Source organism: Centruroides sculpturatus, unplaced genomic scaffold (assembly GCF_000671375.1).
Source record: "Centruroides sculpturatus isolate CEXI.00-Female unplaced genomic scaffold, Cexi_2.0 scaffold368, whole genome shotgun sequence".
Lineage (NCBI taxonomy): Eukaryota > Metazoa > Arthropoda > Arachnida > Scorpiones > Buthidae > Centruroides > Centruroides sculpturatus.
Genome location: NW_019385149.1, coordinates 108,594 through 131,474, shown reverse-complemented (window position 1 = coordinate 131,474; position 22,881 = coordinate 108,594). Strand labels below are relative to the sequence as shown.

At 33.8% G+C, this 22,881-nt stretch overlaps 1 protein-coding gene across 2 annotated transcripts; it reads right to left on the bottom strand.

The window, feature by feature from the left end:
* Positions 1-422: 422 nt before the first annotated feature.
* On the bottom strand, positions 423-22,144 carry LOC111635458 (UPF0046 protein T07D4.2-like). 2 transcript variants are annotated; one of them, XM_023380418.1, is made up of 4 exons: positions 21,788-22,144; positions 21,496-21,715; positions 21,206-21,432; positions 423-970 (listed from the first exon to the last, which is right to left on the bottom strand). In XM_023380418.1, exons 1-4 carry the CDS (start codon positions 22,065-22,067, stop codon positions 843-845), a joined length of 855 nt encoding a protein of 284 aa, XP_023236186.1. In that variant the 5' UTR covers positions 22,068-22,144; the 3' UTR covers positions 423-842. The 2 variants fall into 2 exon arrangements, with proteins under 2 accessions (XP_023236186.1, XP_023236187.1); XM_023380419.1 differs by having other exon boundaries at positions 21,206-21,460; positions 21,557-21,715; positions 21,788-22,140.
* Between the last annotated feature and the right edge of the window lie 737 nt (positions 22,145-22,881).

Here is a 22,881-nt window from a genome sequence, read left to right as displayed (position 1 = left end):
AACATGTGATCTATAATATTATTGAACATGCTCCATTGAAATGCTAGTCTTTAAAGTTTGTGAAAAGTTTTGAATTAATAAGTAGAAACCTATTGCTGCAAACGTGCTGTCTGACAGTACTTTTTGCCAACCACACCTCAATTTCTAGTTCTTTCAGGGATAAAATCAATTCAAAAATCAATCTTCAAGGGAAATTTTAATGTTACCTCATTTATTCTTTTTTGTAGTTTGAATATCTGATATGTTTAATAATGCATTTTATAATTTCTAAATTTTCTTTATTTATAGATAAACATTTTTATGCAATTGATGTGTGCTTTAACTGGATAAATTTGAATGTAATTTACATTTCTAAAATCTGATGTCCAAAATAAAAGGGCTTTTGTTGAACTAAGTTGTTATTTTTTTAAGAAAATGCATACTTGTTGAAAAAAAATTTTATTATTCATAAGTTTGTATGCTACAAAATTTTATATACACAGTAGAAACTTGATGATCCTAAAAAAAGAGAGTAAAATACATCACACTATAGTGGCATATACGACTGTTACGTGGAGTTCAGTCATCTGTCAATTTTAATGCTACAAAACTAGGTCATAAATCTAATATATTACATGCAAGTAAATACCATAATTATCGTTCATGAAAATAAATGTTTACATTTGTTTTTATGTAATCAAGCAAAGTTTCTGGATTATCTGAAATTTCATCTGAATAACCCCTGGTCCCATCAAGTTTGGAAAATCAAGTTTCCACTATATATAAATAAAATCTATTTAAATTATATACAATTAAATATTTATTATTTTAAAACATTGTTTACAATTCTAAATTATTTAATGTCATTCTTTAGTTTGATCTTTAGGCAGAATGATGTCAAAGATGATTGGGAGATTGACTGGTTCGTAGCTGATGTTACAAGTTGATGCATTGACAAAGATAGTTTTCCCATCTGTAGTTATACCATAACCTACATTAAAAAAAAGCAAAATTATTAATTTCTCAGGATCTCTTATCAGTTCCTGCCCACCTAATATACAAAAACAATCAATAGAAAAACACATTTTTTACCATCCTTGTCATTTATTGAAGATTTAATAATGTTTTGCATTTGTCCCCCATCAGAAAAATGTTTAGATATTGTACTACCATGTGGTGTTTTTGATTTTCCATTTGCATCAAGCCTTTCCAAAATGTTGGAGAAAGTACATATGATGATTGATGATAGGATTACTCTGATTACAAAAACTCTTATCTCCAGGTAACCTGGATATATGATGATTTTGAAATGAGATGTATTTTCATCTTTAACAAAATTACTCAAAATCATAATTTTAATCAGTACAACATTAAAATTACTTGTTAATATGATTATATATGCATATAAACTTGATATGGTAAAAAAAACCCACAAGAAACTAATACTATTTAATTTGCAGTTTTAAAAAAGTAATTCAAGGTGCAACCTGTAGGCTTTACATATCTCTTTGTACCAACTGTAATAGTGAAAATAAGTGTGCAAGTTGAATAATGTCTTAAATTGCTTTTATAGAGAAAAAGATCATACCGTAATGGTTGGTTGTAAATGGACAAACATTTTTTAAAAAAATCATTCATCATCATCCAAATATTAAAATACATTACGTATATATGTACACACACTTATCTACTACTAAAATCTGGCTTAAGTTCTTCCATTTAGCATTTCATGAATTTTGATGCTATGTAGCATTCCATTGCATGCTAGACACTATGTGCAAGAACTTAAATCCAGCTTTAGGCGTAAAATCAGGAGCATTTGCTAAACAGTTCAATTCTGCCTGCTCTCAGCAAAGCCAGAAATTTTGGCTTTGTGCATGTTGCAAGCACAATTAAAATATTTTAATTGATTGAAGATGTTTAACCTGAAAGGCATAACTTATTTTATTTCAAAACCAGCAATAATCTGGATAAAAATGATGTAAACACAGCCTGAAGAAATCATTTTAAACCTAGCATTTTAAAGTCAAAAAGGTGCAGTTGGCAACCCTAGCATAAATTCTAGCACTAGGATGCTCTCTTGTTGCTATTAGCCAGTCACTACATAATTCTGTAGGAGAAAATATGTAACAAATTAAGTCCTTGATGTTCTCTTAGCTCCAAATGATTTTCATCAGTTTGGACTGTTAATCTGGACAAAGACTTGGTATCCTCAGTTGCTCCTTGAAACTATCAAAGTTTCTGCCAAACTTGTAATGTAGTAAGATGAGTGTCACTTCTCTGATGAGATATTTTGTGGATTGCACTAACTTTTTTCCAGAAATGCAGAATAATAATGTGCATTGATTGTTGCATCAGTGCCAGAAAAGACACCATGACAACACCTTTAGCATCCTAAAAAACATATACTGATGGAAATACCTTGAATTCCTTGGGTACTGGTGAATCTTTGTGGCACCATTCTTTGCTTTCAGGGAGTGAAATAATGAAATGCAAAGATGTAGGTTCAAAGTATTGGAAATATTCCTTAGACATCAACATACACTTGTCTTATAATCAAAAGCCAGTGCTTTGGATACCCATTGTAAAGACACTTTTCTGATTGGTAAATGTTCTTAAATGATTGTTTCAATACTACCAACACTGATATTGATAACAGCAGTAATTTCATGTTCTTTTGATATTTTTGTTTTCCAGGAAAATTTACTTGATGCAGTTGATTTTTTTTCTGTCAATGGTCAGCTGAATATGTCTGTGGGGATTTGTTTGCCTCATTCATACAGAGATTGAGATTAAGTATCAATAAATTTAGCACACCATTTGTTCCCCAAGTATGACTGAAATTTGGTACAGATTGTAAGCAGTTTGAATTTGTTACAAGAAATTTTATGATTCATTGTTGTTCCATGCTCATAGTATCATCTGAAATCAATGGGAACACATTCTTGGCAAAAAGAGGAAGGTAATGTCTGTACATTAATGTATATCAGCCTATTAATATAGTTTTCTGATCTTGATATAAAAATTTGAACTATCCATATATGAAACTTCTAATTTTCTACATCATATAAAAGAAATAATGAATATTCCAAATGTGAAAACTGAAATAAATATGACTGACCATTTTATTTATTGATGGTTTATTACTAAGTAATAAATTAAAAGTTTATATTTTAGTCCTGTTATCAGGTTGATTATTTAAAGTGATTGAAGAGAGTAATAATAATACAACATCCTAACAAAAGAATAAATGATGCTTAAAAAATTTAATTTTGAAAAATAAAATATATATAATCAAAATCTGGTAAATTGATCACATCTTCAGATCTCTCTGCTTTATGAATTATCAGGGTAATTCAAAAGTTCCCAGACACTGACAACACTCGTGAAAAAGATCTAGCACTGGCAAAACTTCTGTGAATGCAAACAAGCTGTATTTGCATCATCAAAGAACACAACAATTTTATAGAGCTGTTGAGTTCATTCCTTTGGTGAATTTTGTTTTCCACAACAAAGAATGACTGACAAAAAACTCATCATTTAAGGCATGTTGTGTCATTACTGGAAACAAGGATTCTGTGCAAGAGTAGCAGCAGAAAAAATTTACCAAATTGAAGGCCCAGGCCTAATGAAGAAGACAACTGCACCTGATTAGTGTTTGTAGAATTGAAGAGGCAGAACCAGCCTCGTAGACAAGCCTTGGTCTAAACAGCTGTTGGTGGAATTTGGATGGCCCAGTACATTGGAAACTGGCTCATAATGGCTGGGCTGTGGATGGCAACCTCTAAGCTGAGCAACTGGAAAAAGTCTTTGAAAGTCCTGCACACTCACTATCCAACACTACTTTTAATCAAGTGTACATTGCTGTAGCACAATAATGCTCTGGCACACCATTCCAGAATGGCCCAAGAAAAGTTAGAGGATCAAAGTTTTGCCTTACCCAGCATACAGCCCTGATCTTGCTCCATCATATTTTCTGCAAGGATGTTCCTTCAATATGGTGCATGATGTTAAAAATGGGATTTATAAGTTTTGGTATTGAAACTGGCCAATTGGTATTGCCAATTTGCAAAAGATAGCTAATCTCTTAGGACAACTGGGACCACTAACTGTATGGGAGTATTTTTCCCCAAAATATACACTCAACTATTATTTTATTAGGAAATATTGAAAATTCTATTGGTTTCCAAAAAATTTTTTGAAGTCAGTATCAATTACAGGATTTTAAGATATTTGGTATTATAAGAGATCAGCTATACAAAACTGAATAGTACATACTGATTTCCTTCTTAAATATAACACAACAAATCATAAAAAGTCATTAACCTACTGCTTTAATCTGAATTTTGACAAAACTACAGATGCTGGATATTTATTTGAAATTTTGGAATGAAACTGTTCAGATGAAGCAAATTCTGGAATACTACTACATTTCATTTGACTACAGGATCAATCTACAGTGTCATTCTTAGGCAATACTGTTACTGTATAAAAAAAAGTGTGGCCTAATAATGATACAAAATTGTTACAAAAAGTTAAAGAATTTTGAAGACTGATATTTGCAAAACTTCATTCCTATTTCAATGTTCTTCAGAGAGAGGGATCTTTGATCCATATTTTGTATGATGAAACACAAATGATTTGTGCAATGAGTTTATGACAGACTGTCAGGCATAATGGTGACTAATGAAACAATGGATATTGACATTATAAGTTCATCATTGAATACAGTAGAGCGTTGATTATCCGAATCAATTGGGGACTGGGGTTGTTCGGAAGATCGATGTTTCGGATAACCGATTATGTACGAAAAAATATATTAATTTATCCCATCTTGACATNGATGACGTTTTACGGAATTATAGGAGTTTTTTTACCATGTTTGTACGGATACCGTTGCAGTTTTTTCGCCGTCATATAGGAATCCAAACTATAGGAAACCGTGTTATAGGGGGGGTTGACTGTATGTGCATAGCCTCTAACCATTTGAGGTGTACAATGGGAGGTGAATCGTGGAGGAGATTGGCCTGGGAGAAGTTCACTACTATATCAGGGTCGGTTACATACATAGCGAGGGCCATGGAAGTTCTTCTGTGCCAAATATCAGCTAGATGCTCTTGTATTCTGACACCCAAAGATTGTTTAGTGGAGCCTATATATATATATCAGGTTCCTATCACACCTGTTGTCCTTAAAGGGATACTATAGATTCCATGACATCTGGTGGGGTTAGGAGGGTCCTTTCCATTAAGTAAGATGTTGAAAATAGTAGGACACCTCCTAAAAGTGAGACATAGCTGACGTTTGCTGGCAACCTTAGCGTATAGAGATTTGAAGTACGGATTGTATGTGATGGCAATTCGTTCTATGTCCTCCGGATGGCTGTTGGAAATTGTTCCGATCACATATATTCCTGCTGGGTCCTGTGATCCAAGCACATATAAGACTGCAGCCTTTAGAACATTAATCAAAAGAGCCATTTATGCATTTGTCTAACATCCAGACTCGGGATACTGAACTAGCATACATACTCAGCTTAGCCGCCCAACACGGGTATCATAAGCATATACTGTACATAAGCTAATACATCAGCAACGTATATATTCAGAAAATGCACGGGAATCAGAACAATTTGGGGACAGCCATCCGGAGGACATAGAACGAATTGCCATCACATACAATCCGTACTTAAAATCTCTATACGCTAAGGTTGCCAGCAAACGTCAGCTATGTCTCGCTTTTAGAAGGTGTCCTATTTTCAACATCTTACGTAATGGAAAGGACCCTCCTAACCCCACCAGACGCCCTGGAACCTATAGTATCCCTTTGAAGGACAACAGGTGAGATAGGAACCTGATATGTATAAGCTCCACTAAACGATATTTGGGTGTCAGAATACAAGAGCATCTAGCTGATATTTGGCACAGAAGAACTTCCATGGCCCTCGCTATGTATGTAACCGACCCTGATATAGTAGCGAACTTCTCCCAGGCCAATCTCCTCCACGATTCACCTCCCATTGAACACCTCAAATGGTTAGAGGCTATGCACATATTTAAATCCTCCACCACCAACACGTGCATAAATTTTAAAGAGGAGATGCTGTTGTCATTGGCCTGGCAAGAGTTAATTCACAACACGCTCTAATTCACCCGTCATACATGAACGGGTGAACTGGTTGCACATGCGCAACTTTATTTGTATAAATCCATTCGAACTTACGATTCGAACTCAAACTTTAAACGACATGTTGACCGAATGGATTTTTAATGGATATAGAACATCTATCTAGAAACTGTTTGGAACCTGAAGCAGAGCCCAGATGGGGTTCAAAAACGTTTGTTTATCGATGTTTTTACGTGATTACACCGTAAATGGTTCTGGTACATAATTTTTAGTAAATCCGGTGTGATGAATAGTGAAATAATCCTCATTTTATGGACTAAAATTTGTCTTAACAGATTGGAAATAAACCATTTTTCTAAGGCAGTGTTTCTTAACCTGCAGTCTGCAATGATGGAACAGGTAGTCAACAGGTAGACTCAAAATTAATATGGATAAAAACTGTTTAATGATGATTTGTTTTTAATAATTTACTTCCAATTTAATTAATTATGTTTCCATGTATTCAAAATATGCTCCATATATCACACATATTAGATCTATAAATAGAACAATAAGTTGCAAATATTTGTAATACCCACATAGTTTTAAAAAAAATTAGGCTTAATGTAACTTAGTGGTTTGTAAAATTTTTTCAGACATTTTACTAGTCCTTGGGCTTAAAAAAGTTGAGAAACACTGATTTAGGGCATTTAATTTTGTTATTTTTACCTTAAATTATATCTATTTGTTGTATAAGTTTATCAAAATAGATATTATTTAGGGTCTGAGAATGGATTAATTCACTTTCCATTATTTCTAATGAGAAAAATTAATCCAGACTTCAAACAATTCAAAGTTCAAACAGCCTTCTGCAATGAATTAAATTTGAAGTTGGCATGATGCCATAGTTCATGTATAGTTAGTAAGTTTGTTTATAATTTTTTTTCTTATTTTCCTTTTGAACCTAGACATTTTCTTTTGTTCTTTGTTTCCTGACTTTAAGAACTTTCTATCCCTACCCCACTTCTGAGAGTGTGGGCGATAAACAATAGGGAGGAGGAGGCATTGAGGGCAAATTCTATGTGGTTGAGATACCTTTTTTGCCAATACACCGAAGGAGAAGGACTTGCGAACGAGCTCCGAGTCGTGAGAGCAGTGTTGGAGCTACCAGGTGCAACTGCTGGGACATATGGTTAGCAAATAAGGACAATGATGGGCCAAGAGAGGCAAGACAGAGAATACTTGTCTGTAGATAACTAAGGTAGACCTTTGATGGAAAGAAAAGAAGAGATAGTAGTGGACTTTAAAAGAATTCCGAAACTTAACTTTGGAAGTATTCATCAAAAGACATATGGAGCAACGGGTACCCCTTTCCTGAAAACTTATTTCTTTTTAGGATTTTCTTCTCCTTCTCTAATTTCTCTATTCTAGGATTAAGTAGGTTAGGAATATAGGATTAAGATAGTTTTTAAGCACAATATGTGTGTATGTGATGTGAAACTAGTATATATGACCCCATGTAGCAACTGAGCAGGTTCCTTTGTATGTAATTGTTGGCTATATCATACCACTGTATAAAAGTGTCCATGATAGGGAAATCCACTAGAGCAGCGATTCCCAACCTGTGGTACACGTACCCCTAGGGGTNTTCCTACTGAAGACTATTGTATCGTTAAAAATTATTTTTTTTTTATTTTGTACGAACAAAATAAATATATTGAAAAATATAAAAACAATAAAAAATTATACTTCAGATGTTAATTTAGTATCAAAAACATAAAATATTTGAGTAATAAGTCATAGCCAAAGATTGCAGTGCCACAGCACTGGCGAAAATTTAACTTTGCCAACTGGAATTCTTTCGGATGATTGACGTTTCAGATGAGTGACTTTCGGATAATCGACGCTCTACTGTATTACAAAGAAGGAAATGAAAAATTTAAGGATTGAAAGAATTAGATATTATAGCTTATCATAAAGGTCTTCGTATCTGTAACATCTATGCCAATGGATGTAGAATAAAGATGAATCCATTAAAACTGTTCAAAAAATTGTTTAGCATGCCACAAGTAATTAATAGAAATGAACTTGACAAGTTGTTCCTGAGAGGAAATGTTATCACCAAAATAATAATAATAATAATTAAAGAGTACATGTTCAAAGCTCTCTGTAGAAAGAACTATTGGGAAAACCTCAAACAACTATTGTTTCCTCTATGTGCATATTACATATATTATCTAACAAATTTCAGATGCAAAGAATGTTTTGTAACTCCTTTTGTAATTTTTTGACAGGTAAATAGTCATGGTGCTCACTTTGCCTGATTACGAATTATTTTTTAAATTCTTGTAATCATCAATTTCTCATTCAATTACAAATGTGAAAATAAAATTATTGCACTTTGTTTCTTAACTTCCAAAATTTGTTAAAGTGCATATTACATAAATTTTCTAAGGGGACAGCAGTGGTTGAATTTTAAAACAATATTTTATACTTATTTACTATTCTGCATACACAGAATAGTAAATATACCAAATTGTTGACATTTGCCCAATATTTTTCTCCCACAGACCTATGAACACCTACTCTTTATGATCTCTGTACTACAAATGGAAGACTTGATTGTGAATGAAGGGAAAAAAATTGATAATAAAGTGGGATCATATTGATCTTCACTGGAGTTTATCAATAGTTCTTTAGACCATACCTAAGGAAAGCATTATTTTGTGGTTATCTACAAAATAATGCCGGTGTTTCACAGGGCTTTTCATTCAATAAAAGTTCATACCTAACAAAACACCAATGCACTTATAGAAAGAATTATTAAAAACAATCAGAAAACAACAAAAACCCTGTAAAATATCAAAAGCTTAAGACTACATAAAATGTCTATAAATTATACAAATGTGAAGACCACCACTTCCCCCTCCAAAAAAAAAATATATATATATACATATATTTGTAAACTGTTATTTGTAATAATTTTTGTTTATTTACTTTATATCCTTTTTAATTATGTATTCGCATGAACCTTAACTGTATATTAAATAACAACCGAAGTTGTAGGAGGAAATTTGCCTATTTTACCAATCTAGGGACCCCTTTCCAAATTTTAATATCAACTTAAATTAATTAGAATAAAACAGTTTATTATCCAACTATCAGAAATCTCACAACGTGCCAAAGAAAAGAGGAAGGAACAATTAAATAATCAAAAATATATATAGAAATGGGGAACATTGCACTCCCCTTTGTTTTCGGCAATGTTTACATGAAGAACTTAATCAAAGCAATCAATGAACAAACAATGACAAAGATGAGTCATGTCAACTCAGAGATGACTCTATGGAAGCTTGACGTCATCACCAAATAAGAAAACACCCTCAGAGATGACCTTACGAAAGCTCGATGTCATCACCAAATAAGAAAACACTGCCTCAGCTACAATGATAACACTGTCAATGAATCATCACCTGATAAACTTTCTCATGCTGAAAGGGTTTAAAAGGAGAGCTCCAACCAGAGAAAGTTCAGTTAGAGATGGAGACACGGTCCAGTCAAAGAAAGGCAGAAAGAGACAGTGAGATAGTTAGCAGTTGGAGACAGCTCCAGCCAGAGAAAGGCAGTTGAGTTGCAGATGCAGTCACAGAAAGAGTTGGAGTCACAGTCACAATCAGAGAGAAAGGCAGAGAACCAGAGAGTGAGATCAGATGAGCACCAGAGCAAGAGTGGTTCAAGAGAGGACGAGCTCAAAAATGAGCAAGCATGAGACGAAGTGCAGCGAACACCAGAAACCTCTGCAGTCTTGGCCATCAGGTCCACGTCACAAGAGAAGCCATCTTGTTTACCTGGTATGGTGTGAGTTGCATGAATTCAAATACCCTGTTAGGTACCCTCCTCATTGTATAGATAAAAATAGGCAAATTTCCAAAATCAGGTTTTATAATTTTGTTCTAAACTTTCGTTTATGTTAATAAATGTCCTTAAATTGGTTATATCTGACTCTGCATTCTTCCTCCTGAGAGGCTCATTCCTGGACTTCGGAGTGGCTCTTACTCTCGCGCCTTAATCATCCATTTCATCACAAACAGTGATGTGTCCGATAAAACACACCTGGTAGCAGGACTCTACCTAAAAAGTGTGTAATAAACCTTTACGGCCCCCGAACCCCACACAAAATTCTGGTAAAGACATGCTCTTCAAAAGGAAGAAAGCCTTTAAAGAAAAACCGAGAAAGATGAGAAGAAAAAGAATTTCTAGGAAGGCAGACAACATTAGAAAAGCAGTTATAATTATAAGAATTATAAATTATAATTCTTATAATTATAAGAATTATAAGAATAAATTATAAGAATTATATAATTATAAGAATTATAACATTAGAAAAGCAGTTATAATTATAAGAATTAGTCAAGTATTTGTTTCTTTCACTATTTAAATTCAGCTAAGATACGAAGGAAGTATTGCAGCACAAGCATTCTTACAGAAGAGAAATGAGATGTTTAATTTGTTCATTGGAAGAAGAGATCTCAAAGATAATAGAAAACTTTATAAATCAAGGCTAGACCTAGGATTCCTGCTGCACCAACAAGTTGAATGTTGGTACCCTTCACAATACAGTATAGAATTATTTTCTTATTTTTCTCACTGAAAAAAAATAATTTATTCTACTTAATTTATTAATTTTCTCATTTTTTTACATTTGTATTTTGGAAAGTCTTATTGTCTCAGATATGACAGACGTCAAGTGCTAGGGAGTGTCAGTGCCTTTGGTTAGCCATCTATTATGATATTTTGTTTTTATTGCCAAATATAAAGCATTAGTAAAAATAACTATCATTCAGATAAATAAGCATACTGATTTATAACAAGAAGCAAACATTTTTTCCCCTATTAAACAAACAAAAAAAAAAAAAAGATTTAGTCAAATCTGACCATTTGACCATCCTCAGCAATCATTATTAACGTTTAACAATTTAGAATGATATAGGAACAGAGTTCATATATTAAATGAATAAATTAAAATATTTTTTGTACTACTTTTTGTTTTACTTTTCTAAAAATTATATAAAATTCAAATATAATATCAAAATTTTATTTCATACAGAAACAGAAATCAATAATCATATGAAATTAACAATATTTGGTTATGAGTCTTCTATATTAATATACAGTAGAATTCACTTTAAGACTCGCCTAAACTAATATTTCATAAACAACTGATGAGGGAAATGAATAAAATAATGATTAGTGTTAATTTGGCTTTATTTATTGACTTTGACGTTAAAATATGAAGACATAATAATTATAAAAAGTTAACATTTTACAAACAAACAATTCATTATCTTTGTTTGCTACTTCCTTTAACAACAGCTTGTGTAAAATTAAAGAAAGAAATGCCAGCAATTTATAATGATTTCATGTTATCAACTATATATTGAGCCAATAGTGTGAAGACCACTTAAAAAATGCCTAATTACTTGAAGATAAGAATGATTAACCTGCCATTACTCGAGGGTGAGCACTGTGCTCACCTTTCATTTTAAAATGCTTGTAACTCTGGCCACAAAACTTCCAAGAAGCCAAACTCTTGTGTACCTTTCTACCTGAGAATCCCCTTCAACAAGATACCAGAATCAGAAATAATAGTCATCGTTGATACTTTCAGTGCTGCCTTTGTTTGTCATGTTGGACAAGTTTGGATTACTCTCAGGTGAGTGCTACACTGTGTCTTTATTTGAAGTGGTACTATTCTAATTGTGATGTGTTGTAATACATCACAATTATAGTATGGTATATAGTACAAAATGTATGGTATATACATATTATCATAAAATGTGATAAAATAGCTTGATGAGGAGTCTGAGGAAGAAAATGTAGGCTCCTTCCTTGCAAAGAGAGTGAGGATCTATGTATGAAAATCCTGGAATTATTGAGAAAGAAACGAGATCCTCCATAGGCAACATCAGTATCAAGAGAAAAGTGTGCATATTGCCCAAAAAAGAAAAACAGCATCCAAGAGCATAACATGTAGTCTATTGCATCGATCTACAGACATCACATAACAATCTGCAAACAATACAATTTTAAAAATCCAGACTAAACAGATTCAGAACTTGAATAGAAATTATAATTAAGTTTACAGATTGATAAAAACAGAAATATGATATTTAAAATTATTGTTAGATATCAATTTTCTGTTTCTATATTGAAATTACTTTTAATGTATTCTAACTGAAGTAAAGTAAAATAAAATAAACATTAAGATCAGGAAGTTTTGTTATGAATAATACACATTTTAATGAATTGTCTTGAGAAATTTTACTAATATGAAAATATGTAGGGTGAGCACAGCACTCACCCTCGAGTAACAGCATTACAAATCTGACTGCAAGGAGTGCTGGGTTAATGATAATTGGAGTTTTATAAGTATATTTTTTGTAAATTTACAACTGAGAGCCAGATTTATATGCATTTAAAATTACAATATATGCACATGCATACATGCATGATAAAATGTCTGAAATATGATTATGCATGTTAAGAGCACCAGCAATATACACTAAAATTTGTAGGTTAAAATTCAATGTACGTACTTGCACTACACACAAAATCTAGCAAGAAACTACAAAACTACATAAAAACAGATGTTTTCACCTGTGTTAAAAGGCTAAAAGACCTTTGCAGTTTGAATGCAGCTGTTAAAACAAACAGAAAATTACTCTGGATAGATGATTGTTGTCTATGTACTAAGAGGGGTGATATGAGAGAAAGGGAGGGGAGAGGGTTGCAAGACTTAACTTTGTAGAACAGCTTCCATGCAAGGAGAAGGAGTCTCCTTCTCTAAAGGGGATAGAAATTTACAAAACTGCAAGAAAAAAATGTGGCTAATTGTTCTATATGTTAAAAAGTTCAGGACAGCAAGTCTATTGTATGTGACAGCTTTATACTTTGGGTGCAATTTAAAAAATTTATAACTTTATTAGTATTTGTGATAGAAAAAATCTGTAAAAAGTATTAGAAAGCTTAATGTACTGTACCATACCTAGTCTTAAGTAAAATTATTTAGTAACTTTAATATATATTGTTATTTAGTAACTCTTCAACACAATAATTTAACAATTTTTCTAAACTTTAGAGAACTACAAAACTGTATTACCCTTTGTATTATTAATGATGGTGGATATGTGGAAACTTAATAAAATACAATAACACAATACAAAAATACACTGAAGTGCCAAAAGTCATGGGATAGCAATATGCAAAGATACAGATGGCAGTAGTATCGCATACCAAATGTATAAATGGGCAGTGCATTGGCGGACTGTCATTTGTCTGCCAGTGATTCGTGTGAACAGGTTTCTGACTCGAGTATGGCTACATGACAAGAATTAACAGACTTTGAACATGGAATGGTAGTTGGTCCTAGATGACTGGAAAACCATGGCGTGGTCCGATGAGTTGCAATTTCAGTTAGTAAGAGCTGATGGTAGAGTTTGAGTGTGGTACAGACCCCATGAAGCCATGGACCCAAGTTGTCAACAAGGCACTATGCAAGCTGGTGGTGGCTCCATAATGGTGTGGGGTGTGTTTACATGGCATGGACTGGATCCTCTGGTCCAACTGAACCAAACAATGACAGGAAATGGTTATGTTCAGCTACTTGGAGACCACATGCAGCCATTCATGGACTTCATGTATCCAAACAAGGATGGCATCTTTATGGATGACAATGTGCCATGTCACTGGGCCATAACTGTTTGCGAATGGTTTGAGGAACATTCTGGACAATTCCAACGAATGATTTGGCCACCTAGATCACCCAACATGAACCCATGTATGGGACATAATCAAGAGGTCTATTTGTGCACAAACTCCTGCACCGGCAACACCTGCCCAATTATGGATGGCTATAGAGGCAGCATGGCGAAATATTTCTCCAGGGGAGTTTCAACGACTTGTTGAGTCCATGCCATGTCGAGCAAAAGGAGGTCCAACAAGATATTAGGCAGTATCGCATGACTTTTGGGCACTTCAATGTATATATATATATATACACTGTAGATTTTCTTATTTCCAATACATTCTATTAGTATTTGTGATAGAGAAATTATGTAGTTATAAATTTTTTAAATTGAACATGGACTTTATAGACACCCTGTATATGGTGTTGCAGTATTTATTTTTAAATGTGAGAAAATCTGATTAACATCTATTATATCACACTTTTTATGTGGGAGAGTATAAACATATGACAATAGATAACAATGGATTTGAAAATTGACATCACAAAACATATTTTATAATAATGTTACACACAGATATGCATTGAAGTCAATTACAAATAAAATTACCAGGTTGTTCAATAAGTTTTGTCGTTCGATAAGAGGTGGCGCTACTAGGAGCGTCACTTTATTATTCTATAAATAGTACTACTATTTCATAAACACGTGTCAAGTTTCAAGTAGATCCGTCAACTCATTGTATATTTGCAGCTGTTCAAAGTCGACGTGTCATTGTATTTTTTTACGATGGAAAAAATCGAATATCGTGCAGTGATAAAATTCTTATTTTTGGAAGGTGTAGCACCAAAACAAATTCATGAACGATTGTTAAAAGTGTATAAGGACTCTTCACCTTCAATCAGAACAGTAGAAAGATGGGTTGCTGAATTTAAACGTGGTCGTACGAGTCTTGAAGACGATCCACGTGAAGGGCGTCCAAAAAGTGCATCAACACCAGAAATCGTAGCAAAAATACAGCATATGGTTTTGGAAGATCGTCGATTAACCGAGAGAGATTTAGTAGAAGCCCTAGGGATTTCGTTAGGCAGTGTGAGCAATATTTTGGCCGAAGTTTTGGGTTACAGAAAGCTGTGTGCACAATGGGTGCCGCATTCGTTAACTATGGAACAAAAACACATTCGAATGCAACTTTCTCAGCAACATTTGGAGCGTTTTAGAAAGGATAAAAAGGATTTTGTGCGTCGTTTCATCACTATGGATGAGACATGGGTCTACCACCATGATCCTGAATCAAAACAAGAGGCTAAAGAGTGGTGTGAACCCGGTACTTCGGCTCCGAAGCGTGTTAGGGTCCAGAAATCGGCCAAGAAGGTGTTAGCATCAGTTTTTTGGGATGCAAAAGGAATTTTGTTTGTGGATTACCTCCAAACTGGTAAAACAATAAACTCAGATTATTATTGTAACCTTTTGGACCAGCTAGATGTAAAAATTCGTGAGAAAAGACCTGGTTTAAAAAAGAAAAAAATCATTTTTCATCAAGACAACGCCCCCTCTCACACAGCTCAAAAAACCATTGCGAAAATCAGTAAATTAAAATACGAATTGTTGCAACATCCTCCCTATTCGCCAGATTTAGCTCCCTCTGACTTCTGGCTGTTCTCACATCTAAAAAAATTCATGCGTGGGAAACGATTTTCATCGAACGAAGAGGTAATAGCAGCCGTGGATGCGTATTTCGACAGTCTTCCGGATTCTCACTTTAGGGATGGAATCCACAAATTAGAAGATCACTGGAACAAGTGTATTGAAGTTCAGGGAGATTATATTGAATAATAAAACATATTTCAAACCAAAAAATCGTGTTTTTCTTATCGAACGACAAAACTTATTGAACAACCTGGTACATGTTTAATAAAATTTTATAACTTTCAATGCTAGCTAATCAATCATTAATGCATTTATTTTTCAATTATTTTTCTATATAGAAATCATTTAGATGATGATTGAAGATTACTTAGGTTGACCTAGTTCCCTTGTCCAATCACTATATCATTGGTTGACAGTATTAGTACATTTTTGTTTATAACCCTGTACAAAATGGTGAGCATAAGTAAATTTTATTAAATAATTAATTGTAAATTTAGTGCAAACCTGATAGTTTTGGCAAACTTATTACAGGTTCAATCAGGCCCAGAATGGGACAGCTGGTGATGAGGGATAGGGATGGATCACCCCCAAAAAATTCCTGGAGTTTTTTTTAACCTATCCAGATTTGATCCTGGCTGCTCTAAAGCAGTGCTGCCACTTTAGATGGTTGGATGGTCAAATGGTTAAGTCATGAACTCTACTAAAGTGCAATTAGAACTTTCCTGTGAGCAATTAGAATTTCCTGTGAGCAATTAGAACTTTCCTGTGATCAATTGTTTTATACTTTATATACAGACATTTCAACATGCTTCAACACTTGAATCATCATTTAGCAGGAAATGATTTCTCACTTACATTTACAGAATTTTTCTCACATCTCAGAATTTTTCCATTTGTTTTAATGTCTTGCATCTAAATTCCTGTACATATTTTCTTAACAATGCAACATTAGTTTTTGCTATTTCACCTATACTGTTGATTGAACCGAACTCAATTTAATGGAAACTTTTAATTCAATTTAACAAAACCTTATGAGGAAGTTTGACTATTTTACTTAAAATAAATTATCTCTGTTAAATTAAATTAAACATTACATTTACACAACTTTTAAAAAATTTCAATTTTAAATTATTAAATACATAAATATAATATTTACAATAATTATAATCCAAGTAATTTAAAGAATTTTGAGAATTTGAAAAATGAGAGATTCCTATAGCAATGCAAAATGTATTCATTTGTGGGACTAAGAATGCATGTTAGATAGTTTGAATTTTAATATAATTGTAATTTTAATGTAATATTCATCTTTCACTGTATGATGGAATAATATTTCTCAAATGAACTGTACATGTACAAAAAAGATTCATTGCACAGATAGCAGAAATGAATCTCTTTGAAAATATATACAGGAAATCCTCGTTAATTTGAACTCAGATAGTTCAAAATCCCATTAGTTTGTAACTGTACTTCTGTCCTGGCCAAGAATATAGAGATTTACATGTTAACTCTTTATACCACGTTCGCACCAAGCATTTCGATCTAGATTGTGACTAAGGTTGGAGACCGTTCCGTGGTGTGAACACTCTCGACCGTTTCAATCTCGACTGAAACAAGGTTCAATCACGATCGACTGGAGAGAGTTCTCGAAACTAGATCCAGTCATAAGAGAGATCCCACAATCCCACGTGTGCGAGAAAATACAGGATGGCTGTGGAACACGTGTTGGGCTATCAACAGAGAAATAAAAAAGACATCTGGAGACGACAACTGACATCATTATTATATGTATGGCAAGAAAAAGTATTTATTTCTAACCAAAACTTCCATTTTGTTTGTTGGTGTTTGTGACTTACCGCGTAGTTATGTCAGTTTTATGATCGCGTGTAATAGCCAGGTTCTTCTCAAGCGGACTGCCTGTGTGAACAGCACAACGTTTGACTAGCGACAATCACAATCCAGATTGTAGGTAAATCGAGATTGAAGTGAGTCGTGGATTGTGTGCGAACGTAGTATTAAGCTCTGAAAACTCACTCTTTCTCTTTTGTTAATGACTAATTTGTTTTTATCCTCAGGCTACAAGGGGAACTTGTATAGCAAAACTGGTCTAACCACTTTTCAAGTGGCCAATTTCATTTTTAACACATAAGGCCAAATTTGACTGAGTTTGTATTTAAAGAATTAATGGCTATAGATTTTCATGGAATTGCTTTTTGGTGGCTCTTGCCTGATAAAACCAATGTGACTGACAAAATATATGACGACTTTATTAAGAACTATATTGAAGAATAGAAAAGTAAAAACATCATACTATGTCCCATTATTGTTCATGACAATGCCAGATCCCAAACTGCTAAATTGGTTCAGGGTTATTTCATAGATGACAGAATTTCACTTTGGATTCAACCTATTTACCTGGGGCCATTTTCTGGTCACTTATCTTTCGTCTCTTCTTTCATAAACGAATGACATCAAAACGAAAGATGAAATTCATCTCTCAAAGACAGAGGTGACTCTGGTTGTTCATAACAATCTCGTCTTTACTGTTGACATCATGATTCTACTAGGTTGATTATACATGTTTGGGTAATCTGTGCATGCAACATATCACAGAATTTTAACCAATGAAATAGTAAAATTCTCAAAAGTAAAGAGTACAACATTATAGATCACATGGAAAGGAAAGCATGTAATTTTGACAAACATATATTTTTTGTTTTATAACACTTTTACAGATTGTAATGTCAAATTGTCTCTTAACAAATAAAAATTTTAATAACCTAAATTAAAAAAGCATACATACTTAGTTAAGGAGAAACTAGATGGTAATATTTTGGAAAATACTTAGAGAGACAAATAAGATAAACATCATATTCAATACTTCAGTAATTGATGTACGATCATTAAAAAAAATGGAATCAGTGGCATTTCCGAGTAGGCACTGGAAAAAAAATCAGAAGTATCATCTCTCTCAAATTTTCTTTTCTGAGATAATGAATGTTCTCTAATGCAATTGTACAGTACGAGTAGCATCCAGTCGTCCATTTTGGATATAAGAAAATTGAGGCAACAGATGAAAGACTGGTTGAAAGACAGCTCATCTCTGGGAGATGAGAGAATCTTTGAGAGAAAAAGTTGTCCAGAATCATGTTTGGAGTGATGCAATGATCTCTCAAGACACAAACGATTAGCCAATCAGCAACTGGTTTTTGATGTAGACACTATCTCTCAGAGACAAGAGACAATGACCAGAATACAGCCCCTGGTCTTCAGCCTTTTGATTTCAACTACTTTAGACCTCTAAAAGCTGCCATAAAGGGTATTTGATATCAAAATTGGGATGAGTCAAAACTGCATTGAATAACATGATCCAGCATGGTGGCCGTTATCATGGTGTTAAAACTCTGCCAGAGTGATGGGAAACAATTCAATGCACTAGAGCAGGGGTCACCAAACTACGGCCTGTGGGCTGGATCAGGCCTGAGAGATCAGTTCATAAGGCCCATCACTGTACTGTGCCACAAATCAGCTAAAATATAATTATTTATATGGAAATATCATAGATTGTAGATAAACTTACTGTAGAAAACTTGAAATTATTGAACCAATTTTTGGCATTTTACTTAAAATCTGAATTTTGCATCTGACAGTAATATAATTTTTAGATAAATCAGTGAAATAAAAAATTTGGCAATTTTTTGCAACTTTGGATATTGGAGCGCTTTTTGTATGGTACCTGCAATGAAGTTTAATTTAAAAAAAAGCAATTATGAACTTGCTGCAGTGATCTTGTTTGTGTATTGGTAAACAAATATGTTGGTTGTCTTTAGTTTTTGTGTATTCAGTGTGCTATATTGAACATAATGATTATGCGGCCTGCGCTTGTCATTCTCAGTTATCTGGCCTGGTGTGAAAAAAGTTTGGTGATCTATGCACTAGAGGAAAAGTACAGAGTGATCATAATTTTTAATTTCATTTTGAAACCCCCTATAAAATGAAAAACTACTGGACCAAATGTTTCCAAACCTGGAAATAATATAAAAGAGGTCATGGGATTTCATAACCTACAAAAAAATAATTAGTTCAAAAAGTCACCACCAGGGGAAATATGGCACTTTATGGAATTTGCATAAACACCCCAGTGTTTATGCAAATTCATATTGTGCATCAAATGGTTTTACTGCTATAAAACTGAATTTTGGCAGAGCTTTCAGTTGTTGCAAGTCAGCAATGCCTTTATTTTTGAAAGACCATGCTCCACTCATGAAATGCTACCATCAATGTGATAGCAATGAACAGAGCGCATTGAAACAATATTGAGCCTTAAGAGGATTATGAACAGAACCAATTACTGCTCTGGGTTTGAAGAAATTAATGATAAAATTTGAAGCTACAGACAGGTGTGTTATCCATCATACCTCGACAGGAAACGAAGCCTGTTCTTGTAGAAACTCAGGAATCTGTTGCATGTAAAGCAATCATGGAAAGTGCACACAGGAGCTACAGCATACATGCCATTTCAAAGCATATGGAACTGCCATTCAGTACTGTATGTAAAATCATTTGTAAAATGCTACATTACTACCCTTACAAAATCAGATGTGTTTAGCAACTTCAACCTGCTGATCCTGTTCAAAGAGATGCTTTTGCATTACAATACCTTGCATGAATGAAGATTGAAAATGCTTGTTCATAGAACATCTTATGAACAGATGAGGCCAAATTTCACCTAAATGGAGCTGTCAACTCATATAACAGCAGGATTTGGTCACAAGAAAAGTGTACTGTTATTCATCAAATTCCACTGTGTTTACCTAAATTCACTGTAAGTGGGTTTATCGCTAGTGTCAAAATTGGACCATTCTTATTTGAAGAACAATCTGTGGCAGGACTCATCACATGCTCCATAACTGCTGCTCACTATGAATCCATGTTAAGACGTTTCATGGTACCCTATCTTCAACAGCATGGCATCTTGGGCAGCAAGATTTTCATGCACAATAGGGCTCCATCTCATATTGATACATGTGAAAAATAGGCAACATTTTATGGACAATAGGGTTATTGGTTGACACTTTCCTGTTTCATGGTCACCTCAGTCACCAGACCTCAATCCACTTAACTTTTGGTTATAGGGGTTATCTCAAAAGCACAGTTTATTGCAACAACATAAAGACATTTGTTGGAACTGAAAGACACAATTCAGTGGCATATTCGTAACATTCCAGCTGATATGCTCAAGCTACTGTGAAGAGTGCAATATTGCTCTTTAACCTGATTGCAGGAAATGGTGGAAAGCACATTGAACATGTACTGCCATGACTGTAAAATGTGTTATGATGGAAAGGAATAAAACAATATTTCCCCTGGTGGTGACTTTTTGAACTAATTATTTTTTGCAAGATACAAAATCCCACGACCTTTTATAATATTTCCAGGTTTGGAAACATTTGGGTCCAGTAGTTTTTCATTTTATAGGGGGGTTCAAAATGAAACTTCAATTATGATCACAGGGTGATCATAACTGAAGTTTTACTTTGAACCCCCCTATTCAATTATTGTAAAATTTCAATATGTTTGGCCATGCACATTTTTTTTATTTCAATAAAACTATTGATCACTTTGCTCTGGTCATCCTGATGTTTATTCAGTCATAACTACAAACTTGGATTCTTAATTTTGATTGAACTCTAATAATTAAAATGATATACTATAAATAATTTTCTTACCTTCATGGATGTGACCAAAAACATGATATTTTGGTTTTATTCTATTTTGAACAGTCTGTAATAACTCAACACATCCCACTCTTCTTCCAAGTATACAAAGATCTCCATGACCAACTGGTGGAGTATGTGTAATTAAAACATCTACACCAGATGGAATCATGTTCCACTTTTCCAGACATTCTTTTCCGCGTGGTAGATTAAAAGCCCAATTATTATATTCTGGCTGCCTAAAATGAAAGAATTCTCCGTTGATACCTAAGAAACAAATTGTTTGGCATTAACGAACCTACCATGGAGTGCCATAGATTTTAATATTATATACTTCTGTCAAACTGTCTTCTAAATATATACAATTTGTTAGCAGATTCTTGAAGTATGCAGTGTCTAATGGAACATCTTGTCCAGTTGCTTTTTTTGCCTGTTTAATTTCAAAACTGCTAATAGTCTTTTGATCAAATGTCAGTTCATGATTTCCAGCAATGACTATTTTATGTTTATGGCTGAGATTACCTAAATTATGAAGTAATCCAATTATATATCATACATATAAATATGACAATATTAGAATAATTTTAAACTCACCTAAAAAATTATTGAATTCAATGATTTCATTATATCCTCCATGTCTAGTGAAATCTCCTGCATGTATAAATACATCACCTGGTGGAATTTTAAATTTTCTTCTTGATAGCAGAGAATGAGTATCAGACATACAGACAAAACGAATGGCTTTATGAGAGATAGGCAGATCTATGGGTAAATGCTTTATTCTGTATGCAGTTTGCTTTGGTTTAAAAGATTCCCATGCTGCTGAAGGATTTTTAGTCAAAGGATGAACCTTGATCTCATTTTCTGAAGTCATTCTAAAAAACTGTTTCCTGCAACAATTCAAGAAACCGGCTTAACTTATATTGTGAAAACTGTTTAAAAATTGACTTAAACTGTTAATCCTCATTTTACGTACCAGAACCATTTATGGTGTGATCATGTAAAAACATCGATAAACAAACGTTTTTGAACCCCATCTGGGCTCTGCTTCAGGTTCCAAACAGTTTCTAGATAGATGTTTGATATCCGTTCGGTCAACATGTCGTTTAAAGTTTGAGTTCGAATCGTAAGTTCGAATGGATTTATACAAATAAAGTTGCGCATGTGCAACCAGTTCACCCGTTCATGTATGACAGGTGAATTAGAGCATGTTGTGAATTAACTCTTGCCAGGCCAATGACAACAGCATCTCCTCTTTAAAATTTATGCACGTGTTGGTGGTGGAGGATTTAATTACAGTCGACCCCCCTATAACACGGTAGATACGTTCCGTTCTTTATGAATCGATTTTGTACAAGTCCTTGCCAATCAAAGCCCGGCACATATGCACTTTACAGACTACGGCTGTTTGAAAGGTTTCTCTTCCATAAAATTAATTGATTCCTAGACTAATTCGACTCAACATTTCCAAAATACGTATATTTTTTTGGGAATAATCCGTATAAACTATGCTATAAACAAAAAATTGTAGGATTGCTTATAGAGTGTGCACCGTTCAACGTCGCCATTGCTTAAGCTNCCGATAAAACACACCTGGTAGCAGGACTCTACCTAAAAAGTGTGTAATAAACCTTTACGGCCCCCGAACCCCACACAAAATTCTGGTAAAGACATGCTCTTCAAAAGGA